Here is a 26,385-nt window from a genome sequence, read left to right as displayed (position 1 = left end):
CAATCTCCTGGCCTGTGGGCTGGATGCGTCATGTGCTGGCCATGCCCCCGCCCGGTTTAGTGAAGGGGGAAAAAGTCCCAGTACGCCACACAACATCACCATGATGACATGAGTTTGACACTCCTGCTATAGACATAGCTTAACTTCGTATTTAATGAGAACAAAACCACTACCTAGAGAATAGGATGAAAATAACAGAATAAATTTTAAGAAAGAGAAATGCAAAGTTCTTAAATTTTAAGAAGGAGAAATGCAAAGTTCTTAAATTATGAAATAAATCAAAGGTACAGATATTGGTCCCTTTGGTAACAGCACAATGAGGTATAGTGGAATAGTAAGTACATCACCAGATAACTAACACCCAACAGAGTGACATAGCTGCCCAAAATCAAATGCAATTTTAGGCTAAATCAACAGCAATCTAGTTTATAAATCACAGGAAGCAATAGCTCCATTATAGGTTGCATTTGTTTTAAGTACTGTGTGTAATCCCTAGCCCGGTGGTGGGATTCACATTTTTTTATTACCAATTCTGTGGGCGTGGCTTGGTGGGTGTGGTTTGGCTTGGTGGGCTGACTGTGTTTAGCTCTGAGAAAAGTTATGCGTTATATTCCTATATGATAATACTTCTAACCTATCTGAAGTTTGCTGGTTACTGTATTAACAATATAGTAAAAATAAAATACAGTAAAAGCTTTCTTTAGGTAAAAGAATAGACTATATTGTTTTCTGCCATTTTGAAGCACAAAGCACTGCAGGAATTCCATTTCTTCACACTATCTCCATAGAAACGTGGGTGGGAAAAGATAAATCTGTCCATTATTTCACCCAACACATAATCAAGAAACCATCTCTTTCCACCCATCAAACTAGATAAAAAGATGATATAACCTCCCACATAATTTTTTAAGAGTCAGTAGGAGAATGAGAAATAAGAGATTTCCCATTGGTAAATGAAAATACTGAGTGCTGGTACTTACCTATCACATTGTTGCATTATTGATATCTCCTTAATAATCTCCTGCAAATCAGATTCAACAGGAACTTGCTTAATTGCAACAACTTGGCCTGTTTCTTTGTGGATAGCTTTGAATACGCTGCCATAGGATCTATAACAAGAAACCCAAACTTGAAACTCAGAAAGGACAATAAAAGAAGCTTGTTCATTGTGCTGTACCACTAGTTGTACCACAACCCTGTGGCCACACTCATACCTTATTATCATCTCGTTGATTGAAACACTTCGCTCTATTTTTCCACTTCGAATAAACGGATACATTTAAAGGTTCAAATGTTTTTTCTACACACAAATGTAAGTTGCGATTATTCTCAATAAATCAAGGGATTCTTTCCTCAATAAATCAATGAAAATCAATGTTCTGGCTCATTTAATTGGGTTTTTATTTAATTTTAAGACTTATGTACAGAACAGATCCTATCATAGATCATATATGCAGAAATATTGACAATTGAAAAGGGTTCACCAACCTTTAAGTACCACTGTATATAAGAAACATTACTGGAATAAGCTGTTTTAATACTCCTAATGTGGAAAATATATATATTTGGAGGAGAAATAGTAACTTTTGTTCTCAGAAGCTGACTTTTTAGTTTTCAGAAGCTAAAAACTATGTTACCATAAATATTCATCACTAATCAATATTTTTATTTAGTGGGATACAGATTATCTACCAGTAACATTATTTAACTTTAAATGTCCCAAACATTAATTGACTTGCTTTATTACTAGAAATGAACTGTGGAGTATATTTTGCATGATTAATCTTGCTTTTGGAAAGAGTGTGATCTAAGTCATGCATGGCATTGCTGAATATAAGAGAAAAATTTCTAAATATTTACAGCGTTCTCTCATTCTTTTAACTCAGACCGAGAAAGTGAGGCTTTGCACACTGCATGACTTCCTCAATTGCTAGAAATGGACAACCTGCAGACATAGCAGCCCCCTTCGGAACCCCTCTAACCACCACAGTTTCCTACGCCTTGAGGCAGGAAACTTGCAGAAACTAAAAATAGGCTAAACAAACAAAACACCAGAAAATGGGGGGAAAGGAGAAGCAAACAAAAAACAATAAAATTTTAAGAATTCATTTAAAATGCTACTAACAACTTGATTCATGTAAAAAGGTTTACTTTCTTTTAGAACACAGGAAATACAGTAAAACATTTTATCTTCTGATATATGTCTGTGAACTTTCAACCATTATGGCAATATGGAATATCTGACATTACAGGAGTAGCAGAGGAATAATTTTTAGGTCACACATTGCCTAAATGAAGACAGTAATAAACGCTCTGCATAGAAATGACAAAACTATTTCATAGACCTCAATAACAGTACTCTTTTAGGTCCGTCCATCCCCCCGGCCATGTGAAAAAAGCTTAATGATTTCCTATCCTGTTTAGAAAAATAGTCTTCAGAATAATAGTGATGGAATCTTTAACAGAATTCTGCATGTATACAAGTAGTCTTGAGTTACGATGGCCACCGGTAGCAGAATTTCTGTCACTAAGCAATGCAGTTGTAAAGCATGATGTCATATGACCAGATTTCTTAGCAAAGGCAATCACTGTAGTTCCCATTGTCATTTTTAAGCAATGACTGGGGGTAGTTAAGCAAACCCCTCCTTGAAACTACCTGCTGGCTTCCAACAACTAAAGTCAGCATGGAAGCCAGCAGGAAATTGCAAGTCCAGGCAGATTACAAGCAGGCCAGCAGACAGCTGCTGCCAAATGGGAGATGGAGTGAGGGGAAGGCAGATGCCTGGGAAATGTAGTACAGATAAGGCAGGGCTTGGGGTGGCTGCTACTGGGTGTGGGAAGGTGTGCAAGGGTATGCAAGTGGTTGGACAGGGTGCACTAGAATACATGAGCACAGCAAGGCTTGGAGCGCGCGTAGATTGTCAGGGAGGTGCAATGTGAGCACAGGGAGGTTCAGGGAGGGAACACAAGAGGCTGGGGAAAGGTGTACAGGTAACCAGCACAAGCAAACAGGTTGGAGGAGAGTGCGCAGATGCGGGAGACTTATCTAACCAACTTGCAACCTTTCCTGCCGGCTTCCCCATTGACTCTGCTTGTGAGAAGCCAGTAGGGAAGGTCACAAATCACATGAATGGGAGGGCTGCAGCCATAATAAAAGCCAGTTGTCCAGTGCCCAGGTCACAAACACCAGTGTGGGGTTGCTGTGACAGTTGGATGTTTGAGGAGGAGAGTAATCACTACTCATTGAGCACTCTCGTAACTCTGAATGGTTGCTGAACAAGTGGTCTTTAAGTGAAGACTACGTTTATGCAGTTTGGGTAAGTACAGGTATTCCTCAACTTACAACTATAATTGAGCCCAAAATTTCCACTGCTAAGCAAGGAAGCTGTTAAGTGAGTTGCGCCCCATTTGATGACTTTTTGGGTATGGTTGTTAAGGAAATCACTAAAGTTGTGAAATGAATCTTGCAATGGTTAAGCGAATCTGGCTTCCCCCATTGAATATGCTTGTCAGAAGCTCCCTAGGAACGTTGCAAATGACAATCCCAGGATCCTGGGATGTTGCAACCATTGTAAATACATCGTGGTTGCCAAGCACCCAAAGTATGATCCTGTGACTATGGGGATGCTACAATGGTCATCGGTGTGAGAATCAGTCATAAGTCTTTTTTTTTTCAGGGCCATAGTAACTTTGAATAGTCATTAGATGAACTGTTATAAGTCAAGGATTACCAATACCTAAATGCACACAATCATAAACATCATCAGCAAATATAATTAACAAACAAAATCACAGTAACTAAGGTAACAAAAGTGTAAAGTAAAATAATGTTTTTCCTACATATCAAACCCGTGAACCTATTTTAATTGTCCCAATCCATCAAGGCACGTTCCAGAATTAAGTATCGTTTGGCTAGGTAAAACATGGAAAAAAATTCTGTAACTCCATGACACAGAGATCATTCTGGTCAATTTTAGACTGGCAGTTGCTCTAATCCTTTACAAGCTTAGAGGGCTGTTAAAATGATCCAGCCCAGTCTTCTTGTGCAATGGTTTGGGTCCTGCCTAAAGGTAGTACTGGATGAATTACTCTTCAATATCTGAATCACTTATCTATGGTGTTCCATAAACTTCAGTCTTATCTCCCATACTGCACAATATCTATAGGAAATTATTGCGAGAGTTTTGGGTTCTAGGGCTAGGGTGCCATGTATTTACTGATGACATCAAGTTCAACTGCTCCTTACCAATTTCAAGGAAGCAATCAGTATCCTTGAACCCTTTCTAATTTTGATGGTGGACTAAATGAAAGAGAACAACCTGAAATTAAATCCAGATTAAAAGAAATGTATCATTCATAGGAAAAAGATGGAAATGTTTCTTTCTACGATTGAAAGAAACATTTCCAGAAAAAGCAGGTTCACAGTTTCGAGATGTTTCCTGAATCTCACCTATCACTGAGTTTGCCGGTGTAGGCAAAAGTTACGTATGCATAATTACAGTTCATGAAGCTATGTGATATTTCGTCAGTGGGCAATTTAACCTCTCCTCATTACAACCTCTCTTAACTGTTACATTCCACTTTAGATGGGGCTACTACTCCTGAACAGTGTCTAGAAACTGTAATTCAAACAAATTGTGACATTCCCACCAGATATACGATACAAGATATATGAAATATTTGATGCTATAATAAAACATCTTCACATTTCCTGTCTCTTAGAGTACAAGTCACTCTATAGCTAACTTTCTCTACTGTAGTCTATAAAACAATGTTTTGCCCTGAAATAAGTAGCCTGGTTTAATTACAGTCTTCAAAATGACTTGCTGTTTCAAATAGAGTTTTGATCGTACATATCAGGAAATGACATCAATCCCTTACATACAGCTATTATCTATGGTAGCATTATATACATTGTGATAAGGATATTTATGTGGTTTACTTACCCCTCTCCAAGTTTTTCCAACACATCAAACACTTCTTCAGGCTGTTTTGTCAAACTATCTTCATCTAATTTTCTTAGCTGCCTGGAATCGAATAATTAGATATGTTATCATATTTTAATGGACAGACCTTCAATATCAACTTAATTCCAGCAGCAAAGATAGTTTATTAACAAATTCTTTTACTAATACTGAGTATAAGCCATACATATGCAACACTACATGTTTAAAGGACAGACAGATGAGAACTTTTCTAAGGCAGCCTGAAATTTGCACCAACTATATCTCTTGTACTACAGTGTATTCCAATTTATAAAGTATTTTTCACCCAAAATGCACTTACTAGTAATGAAATGTGTTCTAGTTTCATGAAAACTAGGCATTCATTTTCTGAATCAAAAATATAAAAAGAATCAGCACCATATGCAAAACAGGTAATGATTTTAAAAGAGGAAATATTACTAAGATTCTACCCAGGAAATGATGAAACATGAAAACAAGTCTTAATGATAAAGCTTTAAAATTACAGAATATAATCTGGTTTAGAATAGAAAATAACAAATATGTTATCCTTCCCAAGTTACAAGTTGGGTAACAGTTAGCCCACAAACTGTTCTAGCTATGCACTTTTAAACAAGCCACAATTGGCTAGTTTCATATATCATAGTGTGAATTCAAACGTATTAACCCTGCTCATACATGATAAACAACCAGTTAATTCATTTCTAAATGTTATCATAACATATTTAACAACTACATTTATTAGTTTTTAAACTTTGTAATTTTATTTATTTGATAAGTTTATACAGGTAGTATAAACCTCAATTTGGACCAGTGCCAAGTACGAAATGACAATAACCGCTTTCTCGCTCAAAATTGACAATATTAATCAGTTCCACAGCTCACTTTTATTTGCCTTCCTACCCTTTGGAATGTATATCCTAGTGCCAGTATAATTAACAAGGGAATTAATGTTTTTATTTAGACTCATTATAGAGAAAGATTATAACAGAGTAAGCAGGCAAGCAAAGGGGGAATACCCATCAAAAGCAATATACTAGCATCAGCAGCTGGGTGCACACTATACTAATATCCCACCGTATTCTTTGTTGTGTATCTGTTTACTCTCTTGGAAATCAGTTGCAGTCTCTGATAATAGTTTAAAGTTACAAATTCTTCTGACTTCAATTGTCTTTAACTTGTGTTTGTTTTCCTATTGCAATGGGTAACGTAGTCCTCAAATTACAACCATATGTTTAGTTACCATTCGAAGTTACAACAGCACTGAAAAAAGTGACTTTTGATTGTTCTTCACACTTTCAACCATGGCAGCCTCTCCATGGCCACATGACCAAAATTTGGGAGCTTCACAATTGGTTCATATTTTTAACGGCTGCAGTGTCTTGAGGTCATGTGTTCACCTTTTGCGACCTTCTGACAAGCAAAGTCAATGGGAAAGCCAGATTCACTTAACTGTGTTGCTAACTTGACTGCAGTGATTCACTTAACAAATGTGGCAAGAAAGGTCATAAAATGGAGTAAAACCCATCTGTCTCATTTAGCAACAGAAATTTTGCACTCAATTGTGGTCATAAGTTGTGGGCTACCTATACTATATTTTGGTTCTCCAAATACTGAGTTGCAACTCCAATTCATCTGTCTATCTCCCATCCAATTTAGAGGCCACCTGATTTCACAGAATTTATATTACAAAATAGCAATAATTAAAAATACATTGCTAAGTGCAACATTCCAATTTTATGATCTTATTTCAGCTTCCCTCTGCTTTACAGGCCTGCAAAGGTTGTAAATGTTAGGATTGGTTGCAAAGTTACTTTTTCACACCATTGTAATTGCAAACAATGACTAAACAAGGTAAATATAATTTCAATATAATCTTTACTGTGTTACTTTTATAAAGGTATTCATACAAATATTGCCTGCTTTCAAAGGGATTTTTTTTATAATTTCATACCTAATATATACAGCTGAAAGGCAATCATATAGGTTATACATGACTATGTGAGTTAATATCAAGAACAAGTATGTGCAGGATATTTTTTTAAAGGTGGGACAAAAATCTGTAATTCAGTAAATTATGTAATTTGCAATCTACATATACAGAAATTTTGAATACTTGCAATGTTTAACGCACTGTTTAAGCAATTAAAACTGCACAAGAAATGTATTGCCAGTATTTCAGGGTTTTGACATTTTAGAACTTCCCTTTATGCATTTTAAGACACTGGGTGCTCCTTTACGTATCCACTTCCCCTTACTATGTTTTCAAGCAATGAGCTTTTGGTAACTACAGATACTAACTTCCTCTGCAGAAAATGTTCGAAGTACCTCAAAATGTATACATGAGAGCCCATAATATTTTTGCTTTCAGCTTATGCTTCTAGAGAAAAGCTATTTCTAAAAAGACAACATTATTTGGAAAGCCTTGCAAATTCATAAAACAAAACTTTTATTATTCACTTCTCTATTCTTCTGCTGATGAGTTAACCAAAAACTTAGAAACCACCCTGAACTGTAAGGAAGCCCTGATTTAAATGCCCAGGCAGAAATACTTAGGCCCAGGCAGAGACAATTATCTCCATCTTTGGAAAACTAACTAGACTAATCGATATGGGATTTCACCCTAGGCCCGCCTCTCTTGAGATGGCAAGTTCGTATCTTTTGATAGGGCGATATAAGTTTGACCACACTAAACGGTATCGCTGCATTTCTTCTCTGGTTTTGACCGTGGGAAAGAACACGACTGAGGAAAGCAGATGGCTCAACGTTCACAGATAAGGTGACCCAAAATGGTAGCTTAAGGGATTTCAGGTGGAACTTAAATCCAGAGAAAATAGTTGGGACTAACGCAGCCCGAAGAGGCAAACAGCTGCAAAACGCAGAGCCGACTCCACCAATAGGAAACGAGCCGGGCGCCCAGTTTTGAGACAAAGCATTACAGAAAGACGCCTGTCCTTGAGGCACAAGGTGCAGGCGAAGCCGGACCGGCGAAAGGCAGCGGAGGAGGAGGAGGGTCAGAGTTTCCTCTGCAGAGAAGACCCAAGAGCCGGTCTCAAAGGCAAGGAAAAGCGCAGTCGGCACGCAGCCCCCCACCCCCACCCCCACCCCACCCCCATGGCTCGTTCTGTCCTTGAGGTTTCTTCCACCATCCTCATCGCGCGGTCACGCCCTTTTCTCTAGGGGCCCCCCAATGTCCGGCTTCTCACCGGCGCGGGTGGCGCAACTGCACGGTCTCCATGGCTGCAAGAGGAGGAGCAGCAGCAGCAGCGGCCGATAGACAGAGCCGGGATGGTGCGGAAGATCAAAGAGAGGCGGCAGTCACCGGCGCTTCATCCCGCCCGCTTTCTCGCAGCTCTTCTTTACTTGCTCCGACTCAAGGAGCGGGCCCCGCCTCCCAAACAAGCGGCGGCTTGCACTTCCGCCTCGGTGCAGCCTATCGAGGCGATGCCCGCCGGCTTCCGCAAAAAGCGAAGCCAAATATGGACCCCGCCCACCCGGCACGCGGGGGGGTGGGGTTGGGGAGGGAGATGAAATTCACTGCCCGACCCACGTGTTCGCGCCAATTCTCTCCTGGCTTTGGAGGGCGTGGCTACGGAGGTGGGTGGTTGGCTGTAACCTCGCCCATCTTTATTCCTGGGGGGGCGTGGTGGGTACGCGCTTTCCCGAAGTTTGAGTAAGATGTGGCTGACCCCATTAATTTTGGGTTCACACATTGCATTAAACCATTTTTTTTCAATCACCCTGGCGGAATTCACACCTTTCGCTAATTTATATCCTTATTACCCATTAGTTCGTTTTCTTGATGCCCATAGCATCATAAAACTAAAAGGGGTTGTTTTTTTAAAGGACTGAAATATCCTGAAACTCTCATCTTATAAAGATTTCAGGCAGGAAGTTAAACAAAAAAAGGGAGGGAGAACAGGTACAGCCCTATGATTTTAAGAATTTTTGGAAAAAAATACGGAAACAAGCATCCCAGTGTAGAGCAGCCATTGGCTATCAGCAAGCCTCTGAGCACAGGTTGACATCCATTAGACTTCTTTGTCACAGAAAGCTAAGTTTTATGGCTTATATTTCAATACAGTGTACAAACCCAGAAAATTCTGTTAAGTCAGCACATTCATAGTTAACTGGCCCAAAATATCCTTCTAAGCTAGGAAAAACATTTTAGCCTACTCTTATCCAAATACATGTTAGCTAGTGTACAGTGGAAATTTAACTTACACATGGTTGCAATCTTATACTTAGGGTTACTTGCGAATATTCATGATTAGAATACTGGTAAGCATATGATCATAAGTATGCCTAGTTCAGAAGAACAATTCTGATTATTTGGGATTGTTACTATCTGGATTCAGTTTTCAATCCATTTACTTGGAAGAAAGCTCCTTTGCATCAAGTGAATTGTGTTATAATTGTTAAAATAATACAGAGAATTGGGGATTACTTATATATCATAGCATGCACTGGCTTAAGCAGAATGTTCTTACTGGGGGGCAATTCTAGCAACTCCCAAGAAAAGTATTTGACATTTTAAATTCCATCAGACAAATTGTCTGTGGCATAAAGCTTATTAACAAGAATCTGCTAGCCAATTACACAAGAGTGGAGAGAGATAATTGGTTAAGAATTGGTCCATTTGTTTTATAGGTTTGAGGAAAAATAAAGGCCAAAATGAGTATGTATTACCTGGAAAAATTCAACTTTGCTGAGACTTCAAAAAAAAAATGAGTATCTTAACTAACTGCAAATATTTAGGCGCTCATTTGCTTTTAAGAATGGTATATCCTGAAGAGCCCTTGGTCTAAAAGACCTCCAAGGCCCCATTCAATGCTATGATTCTAATTTTTTTAAAAGATTAAAATTGGGATTTTGAGGTTAGAAAAGGCTAGGGGGGCCGCTAATAGACTGTGTATAATCTGCAAACATCTTTCAGTGATGAATTGGGGCTGTGTGTCACAAACAAATGGCTATTCTTATATATAAATCTAATTGCAATTAAATAGAGATCATTCTATCATGGATGTAATAATCCTTTCTGTTGCACTATAAATTTCTATAGTGTAACAAATCTGAGTGGGACCACTGCAATTTGTGGATCCCTATTGTAAAGTTCCCTCATGGCTTAATATTTGGTGCAGAATCCACTTCTTTTTCTAATAGAAAAGCATTCTATCTTAATCCAGAATTTGCACTATTCCAGATTCGCATCCCATGGATACTTTATTATATACCTGTGTTAAACCTTGCTAGGAAAAAAAAACACCATATGACTCTCCCCACCTTTTAATATAATACAAACGCCACTATATGTTGGAAAGTCATTGCCACACAGAGAGAGAGATTGAAGTTTAACATCTACCATCTCTCTTTCTTATTGAAAGTTCAGTTTTCTGTTCAATTGATTTCTATGCAGTTTTACGCGAGATTACTGTTTATAAATTTATTGATAGAATGAATGCAGTGGGGTTTCCTCCCACAGGAGCTCGAAATACTCCATTGGGTTCACCCCCCCAATGTGAATACAGTGCTGTAGTCTACGCAGGCAGCTTCATTTCACTCTCCCTCCCCCCTCCCTTCAAACCGCCCCCCCTCAACTGACTTCCTAAGCAACCATGTATAGATTGCAGCGCTGGACCTCCGGTGTACGGGCGTCTCTAAAGGAAGGAGGCGGGGCGTAGGCCGCTTGCACCGCCCCTAATTAAATCGAGCACGGAGGAAGTAAAGCGTCTCCTGGTTTCTACGCCGCCAGCCGGTGCCGGCTTTTTTCAGACCTCCCTCGCCTCGAGTTCATGGCTCCTGCGTCGCGGATCGCCGACCTGAAGCAAGCGGGCAACGAACAGTTCCGCAATGGGCAATACGGCCAAGCGGCTGCGCTCTACGGCCGAGCTCTGGAATTGCTCGAAGCGGCAGGTACTGGCGTGGAGCGCGAAGCCCCCGCAAAGGCCTCGCTCGGTTGTCTGGGGCGGGAAGTCCTGGACGAGAGACCTCGGGTTAGGACTCTGAGGCAGTCGCCTCATTGCCTCTCTTAGAAACCCTTCGATAGGCTTTGAAAGAGGGGTTTTGGTTTTTTTACTTTCAGCCACCGGGTCGCTCTTTGCTCGGTACCGGCTGATTCCCCAAGTCTGACTCTTATTTACTTCTTTCGTGTTGTAAATGAGTTGTAAGATGGGGTGGGAGCGTCCGGCTGGGCTTCAAAGCCATAACCGGCGTGTGTGTGTCTGTGTGTAGATGAGATGGCATTATTTACGTTTATATTCCACATTTAATTTGCAAAATCACGAAGGGCCTTTAGGGATTCTCTCAGAACACCTCTTGGATAATGACTTCACCCATTTCATAGGTGGGTGAAACTGAGGAGGACAGATTTCCTGGCAGAGGTGAGATTTGAATCTGTTTGAAACAGCGATTGGGTAGTAAAGTGTGTGGGCCACTATCTTTAATTTTGTCAAAGAGACAAGCAGAAGCTTAGAATGACAATTCAGAATTGAGTCTGGCCTGGGCTTAGAGTAAAAGTATATTTCAAAACAGATTCCTATATGAATTCCAATTGATATCAATGTGCATTGTCTTTGGGCTTAAATCCTGCTCAGAAATTTTTTAAAGAAATGGTTAGTGACTAATATTTTAGATTGTAGAACTAGAACCAAGCTTGAAGTGTAAATGCACAAAACAAACCCACAAAGATGTTTGTGTAAATGCACAAACAAACCCACAAAACCCTGCTACATAAATGTGGACAGCCAGAATATTTTAAACAGTACCTGATGGCAGAATATAAAAACTCCATCCCATTAGCTGGCTTTGAGCGTTCTGGACTTTTTTTTTTTTACCAGCTTCTTAGGTAGATAAGATGTGTTTTATGGTCCCCTGGATTAAAATGGAACAACATTCTTTCTCTTGCTACATATTCTTGGAATTGCAGCCCGTGGAGTACATAGACCAAATGTGGCAAATTGTGGTGGACATACAAGAAGAACTTTAGGTCTTCATAATTTCCTGGTCTTAAGTTACTGGGAGTCTCTGAGACCTCTTTCATAATAAGCTTTAGACTTATTATGTCAGCAAAGCTATCTGCTGCAGTCACAATGAGAGATTTTTGGCCACTAGCAGAAATGAAAGTTGTGTGGAGTCAGAAACTGGATAGCTCTAGTGAAGCACTTTCTTTTCCTTTCTATTGCCCTGACCCTCCAGGCTTTAATTCATTTTTAAGTATTTTCTGATTATTTCTGTCCTCTGTGTTCCTTATGGACTCTAAGGTGAGGAACAGAAACTTATCTAATTATCTTGTAACTTCAGCCTTGTCTCCCTTTCACTTACGTAGTTGTAGGCCATTGCCTTTCCTAAACACAAGAGATAGTGAGTGAGTGACCTTCTAAATAGAAAGCAACATTCTGGAATGATAGAACATAGTGAAAGCCCTAATATCCAGCAGATAAAAGAAAGAAATTAAAGAAGATTTAAAAGGCCTTTTCTAACATAAAGACCATTTTTAAAGAGCATTTATGTCTTTATAAAATGTTTGAAAAGATCGTATACAATTAAAATATTTCCATAATTTGTTTAGGTATCATATGGTCTTTTTTTGTTAATAATCATGTATGAATAATGGATACAAAGGTTTTCATGCTACCTATTAAAAATAAGGTAAACAGTTACTAGCTCTCTTTCCTTGAATAAATTCTATTTTAAATTGTATATAAGCATCATTTAAGGACCAAGTATATATAAAACAGCAAAGGTAACATGTAAGAAAACTTCATTTTTGAATGCATATATTTATATTTTTTGATATTTGTATTCAATTATAAGGAAATTGGCAGGCCATATTGATTATTTAGCCACGTGGATAGGAATATTCAACAGTACTTTGAAAGCTAGTATATAAGACTGAGTAGTGTTAAATTTCATAGCGGGTGAAACCATTGATCCATAGAGTTTAGTAATGTCTATTCCTGCTAATATGATCTTTTCTAGTCTTAACTGAGATGCTAACACGATTGGAGATCCCGGTATATCTAAATGCATATAATCTACATTTAAATGATCCTTACCAAAATTATATATATATATAAAATGAATTTAGCTCAGCCGTAGATCAGCTAGGGAGGACCAATTCAGCTTCCATATAAAAAGACATTATTATTGGAGTTCTTTCACAATTGACACAAGATAAAAATCTAATATATTCATGATAATATATAATGTGATAGAGAAAATTTTATTACTTACAAGCCACACATTTCCCTTGACTTTTCCCCAGTTATGACTTAAGGCTAGGCAGAAATTAGTGGACTTGAAGTTTTATGTAGACAGCTAAAGGTATCTCAAAAAGAAGAGATTGTGCCAAACCCAACTTGTAAATAAAAGTAAAGGTTCTCGCACATACGTGCTAGTCGTTTCCAGCTCTAGGGAATGGCTCATCTCTGTTACAAAGCAGAAGAGCCAGTGCTGTCCGAAGATGTCTCCATGGCCATGTGGCCGGCATGACTAAACACCGAAGGCACACACAACGCTGTTACCTTCCCACCAAAATGGTCCCCATTTTTCTACTTGCATTTTTACGTGCTTTCGAACTACTAGGTTGGCAGAAGCTGGGTCAAGTAGCGGGAGGTCACTCCGTTACACATTGCGAGGGATTCGAACTGCCCAACTGCCGCCCAACTGTACCTTAGGATAAATGCTGTTCTTGTACTTAGACATGTTTGCTATATTTTAACACTTGTCTTTATCCATAGGGGATGTGAATACAGAAGAAAAAAGTGTTCTCTATTCCAATCGTGCTGCTTGTTATTTGAAAGATGGGAACTGTAGTCTTTGCATTAAGGATTGTTCTGCGTAAGTAGCTGCTCTCTCAAGAAAAGGAGAATGAGTGCATACCTCCCTGTTTTTTGTTTTTGTTTTACTTCTTGGCTATTTAACGGTTGAGGTTTTTCATAGTTGGGATTGCGAAATAATTAATTCTGCTTGTTTAAAACTGTGAAAAAATCTCTCCCATGTTTTACTTTTCTTCTTTGTAGAGGCTACATATACTTTCTGTATATCCAGTTGTCAATAGTTTTTTTATTAGAGAGAAGATGAAAGATAACATCCCTGAGGATTAAATGTATATTCTCTAACTGACAAACAGTAGGAAATGTGGGAGAGATTTAAAAAGTGGCTTGCTATGCATTCTTAAGATAGCAGCAGCCATTTTAACTGCTGACTTGGAGTTAGCATTGCACTTCTTAGGTTTGGGAAATGTAAGTATTAAAAAAATGGGAATATCATATTTATTATTTAGGTGCCATCAAGTTGGAAATCATCTCTCGTGATTATCTGGACAAATGCTTGACCTGTCTGTGCAGCTGCTTGAGTTGAACAGATTTGGCATTCCAATTATTTGATGTGATTCAGAAGAAGAAAAATATTGTCACAAGAGTGGAAAATTAATATTGTTTAATAAATATTCAGCATTAGTAAAGATAAACAGCTATTTCTGAGATTTGTAATGGAGTAGGTCTTCTTATATTGCAAGCACAATATTTATATATCATACTCTGCTTTTATTTTGTCTTCAAACTTGAAAACATTTGTCAGAGACAAACTCTATATAAATATTTTATCCTCCTCGATTGAATGCTTGGATAATTCAGCCAAATTTCAAATATTAAATTAGGTGAATTTAAATATTATTTCTATTGATGGTACTATGTATATAATCTTTCCAGGAATTAAATATGAATATTAACTTTTCTGCTCTCATGAATTGTTTTCTCCTCTGCTAGCGCTCTGGATCTGGTTCCTTTTGGAATCAAACCTCTGTTGAGGCGGGCAGCAGCCTATGAAGCCCTTGAACGATACAATTTAGCTTATGTGGACTACAAAACTGTATTACAGATTGATTGCACTGTACAGGCTGCACATGACGGAGTCAATAGGTAATCCCTTTCTTTGTATTTAATGAGTATACAAAAGTGATTGAATTATTTGCAAATCTGATGCCATTGCGATGAATTGGACTATACTCCTACAGCCTATGACTCTAGCCCATAGTGGCTGGGAGTCATGGGACTTGACATTCAAAATACTTAGCATGAAATTATGTAGTCCATCAGATCATATTATTACTCTAGCCTCACTTAGGTAAGAAGTGCATGCTGCGTATAGAGATGTATAAAATGTTCTGCACTGAAAGGTAATGCTTTGGAACAAAGCCTATTTATTTATATAATTATTTGGTTTATATTCTATTCTCAAGGAAGTCAAGATGACACACATTACTCTCCCTCCACCAATTTTCCCCCTAGCACACATGAGTTAGAATCCTGGCAGTATTAAGGTTCTTGGGAGGCCAGATGTGGAGGACAGGCATAGCACAAAGTTACCCAGCTCTTTCTTGGGAATACTGTATTGAAATAAACCTAGAAATGGCCATAATAACAAAGAAATTATTAATCAGCTACCTTTTTGTTTTAAGTTACTGCCATGAAATTACTACTGCAGTATATGATCAATAACTTTTTCAAAACTTATCAACCAAAATCTATATTTTCTGACAATATAGATTTGTTAACCAAATAACATTTAAAAAAAGATATTGCAGCAGATAATATGTATTGTAATCTTATATACAGTTATCTTCATTTAGAATGACAAAGGCTTTATTGGAAAAAGATGGTCTTCAATGGCGCCAGAAGTTACCCCCCATCCCAGCTGTTCCTGTTTCTGCTCAGAGAAGGTGGGAGCCTCCTACTGGAAGCCAGGAAGATACTCCAAGAGCCAAAGCAAGTAATTCTGTTCCTGAAACAAACCAAGGTCAGTAGCCTTCTCATCTACTAAGTGGTAAGTGACTAAAGCATCTTTAGCTTATACATACTTTTCTAAAAGATGTTGTCCAAACAGTCATTTTCATTTTTCTTGTTTTGTGTTTCCAAGGAACCACAAATGCATTTTGGAATGGTTGTTGGAGTGGACGAAGAGAGAATCTTTTGGGGTAGAAAATAACTGATAAAAACATATACAAAAACTTGCTATCCACACTTGCTATACATCAATAAATAAGCATATGATTATTTGGGTTCCTTAAGCTCTGCTAAACAGTAGGAAACATGATTTTTAAAAGAGAATAAATAGAGTAGCACTCTATATGAATTGAGTTTAGGATGAAGAATACAAAACGTACTATTCCATTCTAATTCAGATAATTAGTTCCAAGTAACTGGGAAAACAGTGGGCTTGTTAATAGTTGAAGTATCATATTCTATAGCAGAAATGGTTAATTCCTGAATCTTAGTGGACGGTCATTCGCAGTCCCAAGCATTCAGAACTGGATTTTCATTCCTGATATTTTTCTCTTATAATAATAAATATGCAATGAAATGTTTTCATTTTACTATTAGTTTACTCTTTTTTCTTGAATATGAATTCCAGTGCCTAATGCTGCCTCAAATGAACGAGCAAATATGCTGAAACTAGAAGGAAATGAATTTGTGAAAAAGAACAACTATAAGAAAGCTATTGAAAAATATACAGAGAGCATAAAACTCCACAAGATGGAATGCACAACTTACACTAACAGGTAATGCTTATGTAACCAAATGAAAAATAACTTCACTAACTTGACAAGTAATCAGACAATGCCATTGGCATGTTAGACCACAGTTTGATTAATTGTATGAAATACAATAATTCATACATATTATTTTACAAATTTAAATTTTATTCAATTTTAAATGGGTCATAGAAAGGAAATATTGAGATATATGTATTAGCCAGCACCATTGTGAACAGCACTCTATGCAACTCTTATATACTTTGCTGCATTTTTTTGAATTATTCAAGGATGATTGCTGTTTAAATGGTGATACTGGTATTGGTGCTCATACTGGTCTTTCAGATTTACACATCCAGTGATGTAATAAATTCCAGTCTGAATGAAAACAAAAATTACTGCCTCATTAAATTCCATTGAACTTCAACATTACTTTAGATCACTTATTAGAAATAACAAAACATAATTCAGATATGTCAATATGATGAGGACCATGAGAACTTGGAATAGCATCTCCAAACCTTTCACCCCAAGGGCAGAGAAAATGATTTCTTTATATAACAAATATACAGGTAGTCCTGAGGTGACCACTACATTCGAGACCAGTATCTCGATCGTTGAGTGAAAAGGTCATTAAGCGAGACACCCATATGACTGCCTTCCTCACTAACCATAATCCTAGCCCTCCCAATTGTGGTCATTAAGGAGTCTCCCAAGTCGTTATACAGAGAAACGGGAAGAGCTGCCTGCTGAGTTCAGTTCCCCTCTATGTGTGGAAGCAGACTGCTCTGGCAGGCTGCTGGAATGGAGCTCAGATCTTCGGCCTCCGAGCTCTGTTTCTGCCCTGCCCTGAAGGAGTTCGGCTCCCCTGTGTGTATGGAAAGATACTGCTCTGGTGAGTTGTAGGGACAGAGTTTGGATCTACCAATGTTTTCTGTACAATAGTCCTCAGCTTACATCCATTTTTTTTTATCATGACAGCACTGAACAAGGGGGCCCTCAGCCATTTATTTGCAGTGCTTGATTTTGCAGCCAGTAACACTTCCTACTGACTTCCCACAAGCAAAATCAACAAGAAAGGGAGTCAGACGTTGTAGTCACGTAACATTGCTTAACAACAGCAACCAAAACTGCTGTTGCTAAGCGGCGCAATCACCTGTCATTGTGCTTTATCATTGTGTCACTTAGCTATGGCAATTATGGCAATTGTTATAAACTGATGACAGCCTCTTCCATGTGGAGGTCTGCAATATCGTGATAGTCCCCTTAATGCAAACATTCGCAGGTGTTCTGGATGGTTTTAATATAAGTGTTTATCTTTAAATAAGGACTGGAATCAAATGTCAAATAGCAAAATTGTTTTTCAGCTCCATCACATGCAACAAAAAATCCCATAGGAAGATGGAAATCCATCTCATCAGTGTATCTTATTGTATTTTATAATATAATGCTTATATAATCTCCATCTCTGATTGTGTTATTATAATTTGAAGCAGTATAATGGATATTTTTGCTATTTGAAGTCATTGTAAAGTTGACTGATTGATAGATGTTACAGCTTTGCCTGATATATGAACCAAAGCATTGTACATAGCAGTGATGGCTAACCTTTTCATCGTCATGTGCCAAAAGTGTACAAATGTGCATGCACGCCTGCACCCATAATGCAATGCATGTGCAACTCCCGTCCCCTGCACATGCACACATGACCCCCTGCCACACATCTTTGCACATGTGTGCATGACCCTCTGCGTGTCGCGCAGCTCTGCGCATGTGTGCATGACCCCCCCACATGCGCCACAGCCCCACACACGTGCAGCAGATACCCGACAATCAGCTGGCTGGCAGGAGGCACGCGCGCATGTGCAATGGATCTGTTCCAGGTGATGACTCACATGCCGGCAGAAATGGCTCTGTGTGTCACTTCCGGCACGTGTGCCATAGGTTCGCCATCACGAATATATAGTGTCAGGGAGTGGAAATGATTTGATTGTCAGTTTAAAATTATCCTGAAGCAAGAACACTTTAGTAAATACTTTATTCATGGAAAACACCTACACATATCCTTTCTTCTTTCCGCAGTTCTTTATTTCAGAACAGCATTTTCCTGTTTTACTTACATGGGATTTGTCTGTCTTTATATATAAGAAAATCATTTTTCCCATTCCCTTCTGAACACAGTTTAGTTAAACTGGGACTGTGAACCAGGGGTGGGATTCAAAATTTTTAACAACCAGTTCTGTGGGCGTGGCTTAGGTGGTAGGCATGGCTTAGTGGTCTTGTGACTGGGTGGACATGGCTTGGTGGTCATGTTATTGGCTGGGCATGGCCAACTCAATATCACTCACATTGAGGAACACATCTTGCCTGGCCTCTCATGACTGGGGATGCTGCAACAGTCGTAAGTGTGAAAAATGGTCATAAGTCACTTTTTTCAGTGCCATTGTAACTTTAAATGGTCATTCCACACAAGCAAAGTACTAGCAAAGGAGGGGAAAAAACCTCCAGAGATGTTCCTGAGATAGGAAGACAAGTCCTGCCAAGAATGTAATAAGAGTTAATGGAGAGGCAGTTTCTATAAGCGACACCAGAATGTTTCCTTCCTGCCTTCCTTACAGGATTAGGCCAGTAATTTCTTCTAACAACCAGTTCTCCGAACTGCTTAGAAAGTTAACCGGTTCTAGCGAATAGGTGCGAACTGGTAGAATCCCACCCTGCCATGAACTGAAAAAGACCACGCTCCCATTTGCATTATGTAACAATACTGAATTAGAAAAGTTGTGAACGGTAGTAATAGTCAAGTAGATAGCAGTTCACAAAGGGTGTAATGTAGGGGTAAAAATCCTTTTGGTAGAATGCAGTTCCATTTTTATCCTGTGTGGGGCTGTGGGAAAATTGCTGGTGATGTTTATTTAATTTATATGCCATCTATCCAAGTAAAACACACACTGGTAAAATAGCTTCATTTCTAAGCTAACACAAGAAAAGGATTACATTCAATTATGCAGCATAACAAACAAAATAAAAAGTATATTATAACAAGGGATTATATAGTGCTGTAAATAGTGCTGTTCTGAGAGCCAGAATGGTAAGAAGGTAAGGTGTGAGAATAGAAGTAGGAAGATCCAGTTTCTTGCCCTCCTTAGGGCATGGAAGTTGGCAGAATGAGTCAATCCTAGAAATTGAAGAACTTCTGCCTATCAACCTGCACTGGAACAACATGGTAGATTACATAACCACCAATTAAAAAAAAGGCCTTCATCTTGCCATGGACTGATGTTGAATATTGGCTTTCACGCTTGGCAACTTTAAGATGTGTGGGTATGGGCTTCCAAAACTCCACACATCTTAAAATTTCCAATTATGAAAAATGCTGATTTATGATGTAATAACAATGAAAACAGGAACAAAGATTTCAGTTTTCCATTTCTATTATATTTCCAAAGGGCTCAGTAATATTTTCAAGATGGCACTGAAAACTAGATTGAAAGTTCAGAGTTGCTGTGAACAAATGCTACATGGAGGCGCTGCAGTATATATGTAAAAAAAATTCTGGAGAACTATTAGCTATAAAAATTGGATTGGCCAGATACAGCATTCTGTATCACTTTAAGTTCATGTCATTTATATACATGAACTGAAAGAGATATATTGTAGCGATTTTAATGACAAGAGCAACATATTGTTCAGGATATATATAACTGCAGTATCCTCAGCTACAGTAGTAAGTGCATAGTAACAGTAAATATGTAATGGTAGTGAATATACAAATAACTACTGTACTGGTGGCAAATAATACCAAATAATTTCATCCATTATAATTTCAGGGATGTGGAAATAGATTTGGAGGACAACTTTTTCAGAAACTGTAGATACGTTGCAAGATGTGTAAAGCCTTTTAACATTTTTAACACATGCATTGTATAATTAAAGCCAAATATTTGAAAATATAAATGGAACACTTGCACCTCTAGTCTTCAAGAGATGAATCAATACCTTGAATCCTAGAGTGTAACCAATTGTTTTTGAAGATATGTATAGGTTATTTTCTATATTTCAGAGCTCTTTGTTACCTGAATCTGAAGCAGTACAAAGAAGCAATTGTGGATTGCTCAGAAGCCCTTAAAATAGATCCTAAAAATGTCAAGGCATTTTACAGACGAGCACAAGCATATAAAGAGCTTAAGGTAAATAACTTTTGTTTTTTTGTTTTAAGTTTTAAATAAGTGCACAGTCAAAATAGGACACTCAGATTTATATTACTCAGTAAGGAAATAACCTCATTGGGTTCTCTTAAGATTTTCAGTGGATAATACTTCTTACAGTGTAGATCATTTTAACTGCATTGCATTTAAAGAACCATCTTACAAAATTTGTAGGCAACTACTGAAGCTCCTTATCATATCTTTCTGTGTTTTTTATGTGTGTGTGTGTGATTCTGCTGTGTAAGTTAAAAAGACAACTCCAAACAATTCTTTCTTTGCTTATAAAAGTGGACAGTACATACAAGGCAGGTATTGTCTTCAGTTAGAACAGTATGGGTGCAACAAAATAAAATATTTTAATCCCTTAAAAATACATTAAAGGTATATTTCTCAGAATTGTAATTGTTTCTGTTTCTCTAGGACTATAAATCCAGCAAAGCAGATATCAACAGCCTCTTGAAAATTGAACCAGAGAACGGTGCTGCTAAGAAACTACAACAAGAACTAAACAAGCTTTTAAAATAAGATAGCTAGAACTTTGTACTTTTCTGATATGTTTTTGTTTTTTAAAAAAAGATTACTGGGATGCGTTTGCAAAATCCTAGGCTTGCTGATGTTTCTCTGGTTTCATCCCTTATAAAAAGTATCCATTCTTCCTCCTGCAGTTCTAAAAATTCTGTGTTATCTCTTGAGATCTGCAAATTATTTAGAAGAGGAATTCTAGAGAATTGTTTTTAATTAGCACACTATTTGTCCAATGTACTCCTAGTGTGTTTGCAGAGACAGAACTATTATAGTGGCTGATTGATGAAAGTCTTAACTTAACAAACAGGCAGTAAGACTTTCAAGATCCTGCTTTGCCTTAATTTTTGTGGACTAGCTTTGGTGGAGCATTTTGGTCTTCAATGTGTTATTTGGAAATCTAAAAATGCTTTTGTCCTTTACTATAGAATGGCATCTTGTCCTTTCTTCGTTCTATCTATACCTTTTACCAGTTTGCCTCTTCACTTCTTAGTAATTAAGTTTAATTTCATGTTCTCTAAAGTTAAATACATGTTGAAATATGTTACTCTTTTTCCAGAGATACTTTTTTCATTTTAACCTTTATAAGCTAAAGCTCATGTTAGGGAAAATATGATCCATTTAGAATAGCCCAATCTCAGGGCTGCTTTTGCATCTTCTTACAGTTGCTTATCTACAGCCTAGATTCTTGCAAGCAAAAAAAAAAAAGTGCCCTCAGAATGATAATTCAAAAAACATCACTGTAGAAAGGAATGAGTCATATATGTTGAGCAGTTCACATTATCTTTCCCATTGGCTGTGTTTTGATGGATCTGTTGGGCAGTTGTAATTTAGCAACACCTACACATTTTCCTTTCTTGCTATAGAGAAATATATTGTAGATGAAAAAACACTTTTAGTATTCAGCCTATTATCCTGATACTCTGCTTGAGTAGGAGAATTGAACATCCACGTGCTATTTGGTAAAAATGCTATCCAAAATTTACCACTATGTCACCTTAAAAAATCCTTACATCTTCTACAATACCTATACGGATGTTGCTACTCTGAGTAGCATGCTCTCTCTGCACCTTTTCCAAAGTGGGTCTGTAGGCACCCACTTGGAGCATTACTATTTCTTGTCTTAGTGAGAAAAGTTTTGCCTCTTACTAAGAGTAGAGACCATGCACGAAGCATTTTGAGAAGTTCTGTTTTCAATGTACTGTAGAATATCATTTGTTGCTAGAAATTTTAGAGAGAGTCTTTCCTTAGGCCTTGTTGCAAGGATCAACATACCCTGTTATTTTTAACTTTCAAAATAAACAAGCTCTTATGGATATAAATTCAGAATATTCCAAATCTCATCTTTTTTTAGTGTTCTAATACTGGGCATCTCTTCTTTTTGAAGGAAACTTATCCTAATTTCATCTCTACATTATCACTGCATTATTTCCTTCCCAAGGGGGAAAGGATTTACACCAGGAATGTATATAGCACCTATACCTGCCAAGCAATATTATGCGCTAAAAATAAAAGTAAACCCACTAAAATCTCATAATCTGTGGAAGTTTCCGGTTTTGTGGGAGGTGGGGATGGGATAGTTGAAGGGTCTCCAAACTTGGAAAGTTTAAGACTTGTGGACTTCAACTCCCAGAATTCCTGAGCTAACATGACTGGAGGAGAAATTCTGGGAGTTGAGGTCCACGAGTCTTAAAGCTTGAAAAGCCCTGGGATAGTTGATCCATCTTTCCTTTGAGATATTGACCTAGAACTTTTTCAGCCAATCTTCCTCCTCTTTTTTTGGAAAGGTGGAGAAATTGATTAGGCTGCAGCTTCAATGGGCCTTGAAGAAAGTAAATTATTGGTTTTAGTATAGCACTGACATGGAATTAATTATTCTGATGATGACAGTGCATCTATCCTAGTCCTTATCGACTGCCTTTGAATAGCAGGGCATTGTTTAAATAAAAATCAGTATATTAAGGCACATAGAACATCAGAGAAAAGAGCCATTAGTTGTATGGAATAAATGTAGCCTAAATGAATACCCAATTTCCAGACAGGGTCTTTAGTCTTCCCTCTCTCTTTTGGAGCCAATTGGAACTGGATTACATACATCCCCAAACTAAGTGCAAACATAGGCCCAAATGCTAATATTAAATGTAATTCTGGTAATATGAATGATGGTGCCATATTTATCAGGAAAATAAAAGTTTATAATGTCTGGTTTGTGGCATATAATATGCCATAGACTGAAAGACCCAGGATGCCTCACACTAAAGAGAGCATTATCTTGCATATTTATAAAACCCCAATTTTCTTTTTTGGTCACCCTCAATTTGCAAGTCACTCAAGATATCCTTCTAAACCATCTCCTGGATTATATGGCTCTGCTCACAGTCACTCATCTGGATTAACAGACCATGCTCTAGATACATGATGGCGAACCTATGGCACGCATGCCAGAGGCAGCACACAGAGCCCTCTCAGCGGGCATGTGCACTATTGCCAGCTGGTCTTCTGGTTTCTGGTGCCAGCTGGTCTTCATGGGTGCTGGAGTGCCGGAAAATGGGCTGTTTTCAGGCTGTTTTTCAGGCCATTTTTGGCACTGAAAATGCCCCCAAATGGCCTGAAAACACCCCCCCAAATGCCTAATAAATAGGCATGCGTGCACCGGCCACATGGTCTTTGGTTTTTTGGTGCTCTGGCATGCCCACATGCACAAGCATGCATATGTGTTCCAATTTGGGCACAGTGCCGAAAAGGTTCGCCATCACTGCTCTAGATGGATTTCCTTGAAGGTGACTCAGAAGCTACATGTGATCCAAAATTCAGCAGTTATGGGTATACCTAACTACACATACATAATACCACCCCTGCATAAGTTGCAGTGATTACTGGTATACTTCTGTTTGGTAGATTACTGTGTACAAAACCCCTTTATGACACAGGGCTAGGATATTTGAAGAATTGTCTATCTCCATCTCTCTGCTCATCCAAGAATATAAGAATATTAGAAAGGTTTGGCATATCCCAGGTCACATCTATTTAACAGTGCCAGCATGAACTACTGCAGTTCCTATTCAACAGCTATCTAACAACTTTGACATTAACACACAGTCAAAAGCCAAATGGACTGCTGAATGGCCAGATACAGGCAGTTACATATATGAACCTACACAAAAGGTGCCAGGTTTTGACCTTCCTCACCAACATTGGTCAACTCTTAATACCCAACATGGTGTCTGCCAGGACTCATTGTTTAAGTGAGGTCTTGTCTCTACCCCTCAGTGTGTCTGTGGTGCTCTTCGACAAAGTATGCATCACATTATGTCCAAATGTCCATCAAGAGCTCACACTGGCCCAATGTTTTGATTTTTTTCAACACAGACCACCCTGTCCTTGAATGGCTGGGTGGACTGGGCATTAACATTTGAACCACTATAAGTCCATGTATTTGCTGTACACTAAATAAAATAAATAAATGGCTTCAAAATCTAAGGGACTGGTTTGGACAAAACTCAGCAGCACTTTTTTGTGTGGCTGTTGATAAAAATAGGATTGCCAACATGATCGCCAACATCCGATGACGGATATGGTACAAGAAGAAGAATTAAATAGAATAGTCTTCTATTTAAGACTGTTCTAAGTCTTAAGAATGGTTCTTAAGAACACCCAGAGATCCAGATGGTGCCAACACTGCCAGATTTCAGAAAGCCCCCAACAAATCTAGCCTTCCCCCAGTTGGCAGGTCAGGATGTTCCATGAACCATCAGTGTGTTAATATAGGTAGTCCCCAGATTCAACTGTTCAAAGTTAAAACAGCATGGACAGCATGAATGGTATTTATAAGATGTCCTTGTAGTTCTGGCTACCAAGAGTGAGTTGCAGTTCTAATGTCAAAATTTCTGATGTTTCCTGACAGCTTCCACAAGCAAGAGTCAGTAGGGAAACCAGCAGGAAGTCACAGTCATGAGAGGTCTTCACTTAAGGAGCCATATGGTTGTCACTAAAGAATGACAACCAGGGCTGCCAAAACTGCCATTGCTAAGTGATGGTAGTTATTGATATCACACTTAGCAACAGCAATCCAGTCCTGATAAATTTTGATTTGGGTGCGACAGATTTGGGTGCTTTTCAATGGTATTTTTCCCTTGGGATTTTTATTATTTATATTTCTTTGCTGGTTTCAATGTTGCTAGTGGCCAGAATTACTTGCAAGCGGACAGTCATAAACTGAATAAAATAAATACAAAAAGAAACATTAAGAGTTTTGAATCCACCCACAAACAAAAAAATTGTTGTTTCTGCCATTTCTACAGCAAATGTGAAGAGTAGCATCTAGAAAAGAAGACAAAGGTTGGTGAAGGGAAGTTTCACTATTTTATCAAGTCAACAGCAGGAATAAATAAAATATTGTTACAGGCTCTCAAGCTTAAGGTTATCAAAAAAGAACCAGGATTGAAAAATAAATTTGCAAAAAAACAACAAAAGAGAATCATTTGGTTCCATTTTCATCTTCCTACTGCATCATTATCATATATACCAGGATTACATACGGGAAAAGTTACTATAATAGCTATTCAGTGCAAAAAAGAAAACAATTCAAATCAGGCAAGATTTTTGCAAGAACAACTAGTTTAAAGAGATATTCACGAAATCTCTGGTAACATGAAGGTTTTGTCCTCTCTTCAGTGTGGATTGTCCATTTTCTTTTTTTCCTGCAATGACACATTTTAGTTTTAATTGGAGAAGCCAAGGCTAATTTTCTTTTTACAAAATGCTGCTAGTTAACAGGTTTTCAAGAGCTTTTTTTTTTAGCTTCACAGCCTCAGCAACAACTTGTTTTTAATTTATTTATTTATTTTTTTCATTTCAATGTGAAAGTGAGCATTTGCACCCAAAATCTTAATTGTAAATTAGACCAGCCCTCCCAGACATGCCTTTCTGCAGTCTTCGTGCACTTTAATTTATTATACCATCCACATTCCTTTCCTGCTAAAGTTGTATTTCTCAGTCTTTTCAATTTTAAAAAGTGTGGACATCAGCTGCTAGAAATTATGGGAGTTAAAGTCCATGCATTTTAAAATTATAGAGATTGACAAAACTTTGTGCTAAGGCATTCTATGCAATGGAAAGTAATGCTTAGAAGTGGGGAAGGGGAAGGCAGCTGAAACAGAAT

General features: G+C 38.1%; 3 protein-coding genes across 3 annotated transcripts in view; 1 reads left to right on the top strand and 2 right to left on the bottom strand.

The window, feature by feature from the left end:
- STK4 (serine/threonine kinase 4) overlaps positions 1-8,396 on the bottom strand; it is a 59,476-nt gene extending 51,080 nt beyond the window's left edge. The window contains exons 1-3 of the mRNA XM_026697558.2: positions 8,171-8,396; positions 4,947-5,027; positions 981-1,109 (exon numbers count right to left, since the gene is read on the bottom strand). Of these exons, the coding sequence (XP_026553343.1) occupies positions 981-1,109; positions 4,947-5,027; positions 8,171-8,202 (242 nt within the window). The 5' untranslated portion in view covers positions 8,203-8,396. The remainder of the gene's footprint in view (positions 1-980; positions 1,110-4,946; positions 5,028-8,170) is intronic.
- A 2,256-nt stretch (positions 8,397-10,652) lies between these two features.
- On the top strand, positions 10,653-22,553 carry TOMM34 (translocase of outer mitochondrial membrane 34). Its single transcript, XM_026697560.2, has 7 exons — positions 10,653-10,877; positions 13,703-13,802; positions 14,732-14,884; positions 15,595-15,761; positions 16,377-16,524; positions 20,558-20,684; positions 21,123-22,553. The coding sequence occupies exons 1-7, from the start codon at positions 10,757-10,759 to the stop codon at positions 21,225-21,227; spliced, it is 921 nt and encodes a 306-aa protein (XP_026553345.1). The 5' UTR covers positions 10,653-10,756; the 3' UTR covers positions 21,228-22,553.
- The window catches only part of PABPC1L (poly(A) binding protein cytoplasmic 1 like), a 28,912-nt gene continuing 23,995 nt past the window's right edge, over positions 21,469-26,385 (bottom strand). Inside the window, exon 15 of the mRNA XM_026697555.2 lies at positions 21,469-25,924. The gene's annotated coding sequence lies outside the window, so the exon portion shown is untranslated. The remainder of the gene's footprint in view (positions 25,925-26,385) is intronic.

This window comes from Pseudonaja textilis, chromosome 3, assembly GCF_049901715.1.
Source record: "Pseudonaja textilis isolate UNSWEBS1 chromosome 3, rPseTex1.2, whole genome shotgun sequence".
Classification (NCBI taxonomy): Eukaryota; Metazoa; Chordata; class Lepidosauria; order Squamata; family Elapidae; genus Pseudonaja; species Pseudonaja textilis.
Note: the sequence above shows the minus strand (reverse complement) of the source record. Positions and strands in the feature narration are given on the sequence as shown.

Excerpts from the sequence above, each read along its gene's own strand:
- TOMM34 (XM_026697560.2), top strand. The coding sequence starts at position 10,757 with ATGGCTCCTGCGTCGCGGATCGCCGACCTGAAGCAAGCGGGCAACGAA. Across the intron at positions 10,878-13,702 it reads GGAATTGCTCGAAGCGGCAG|GGGATGTGAATACAGAAGAA; the intron begins GTACTGGCGTGG and ends CTTTATCCATAG. Across the intron at positions 20,685-21,122 it reads AAGCATATAAAGAGCTTAAG|GACTATAAATCCAGCAAAGC; the intron begins GTAAATAACTTT and ends CTGTTTCTCTAG.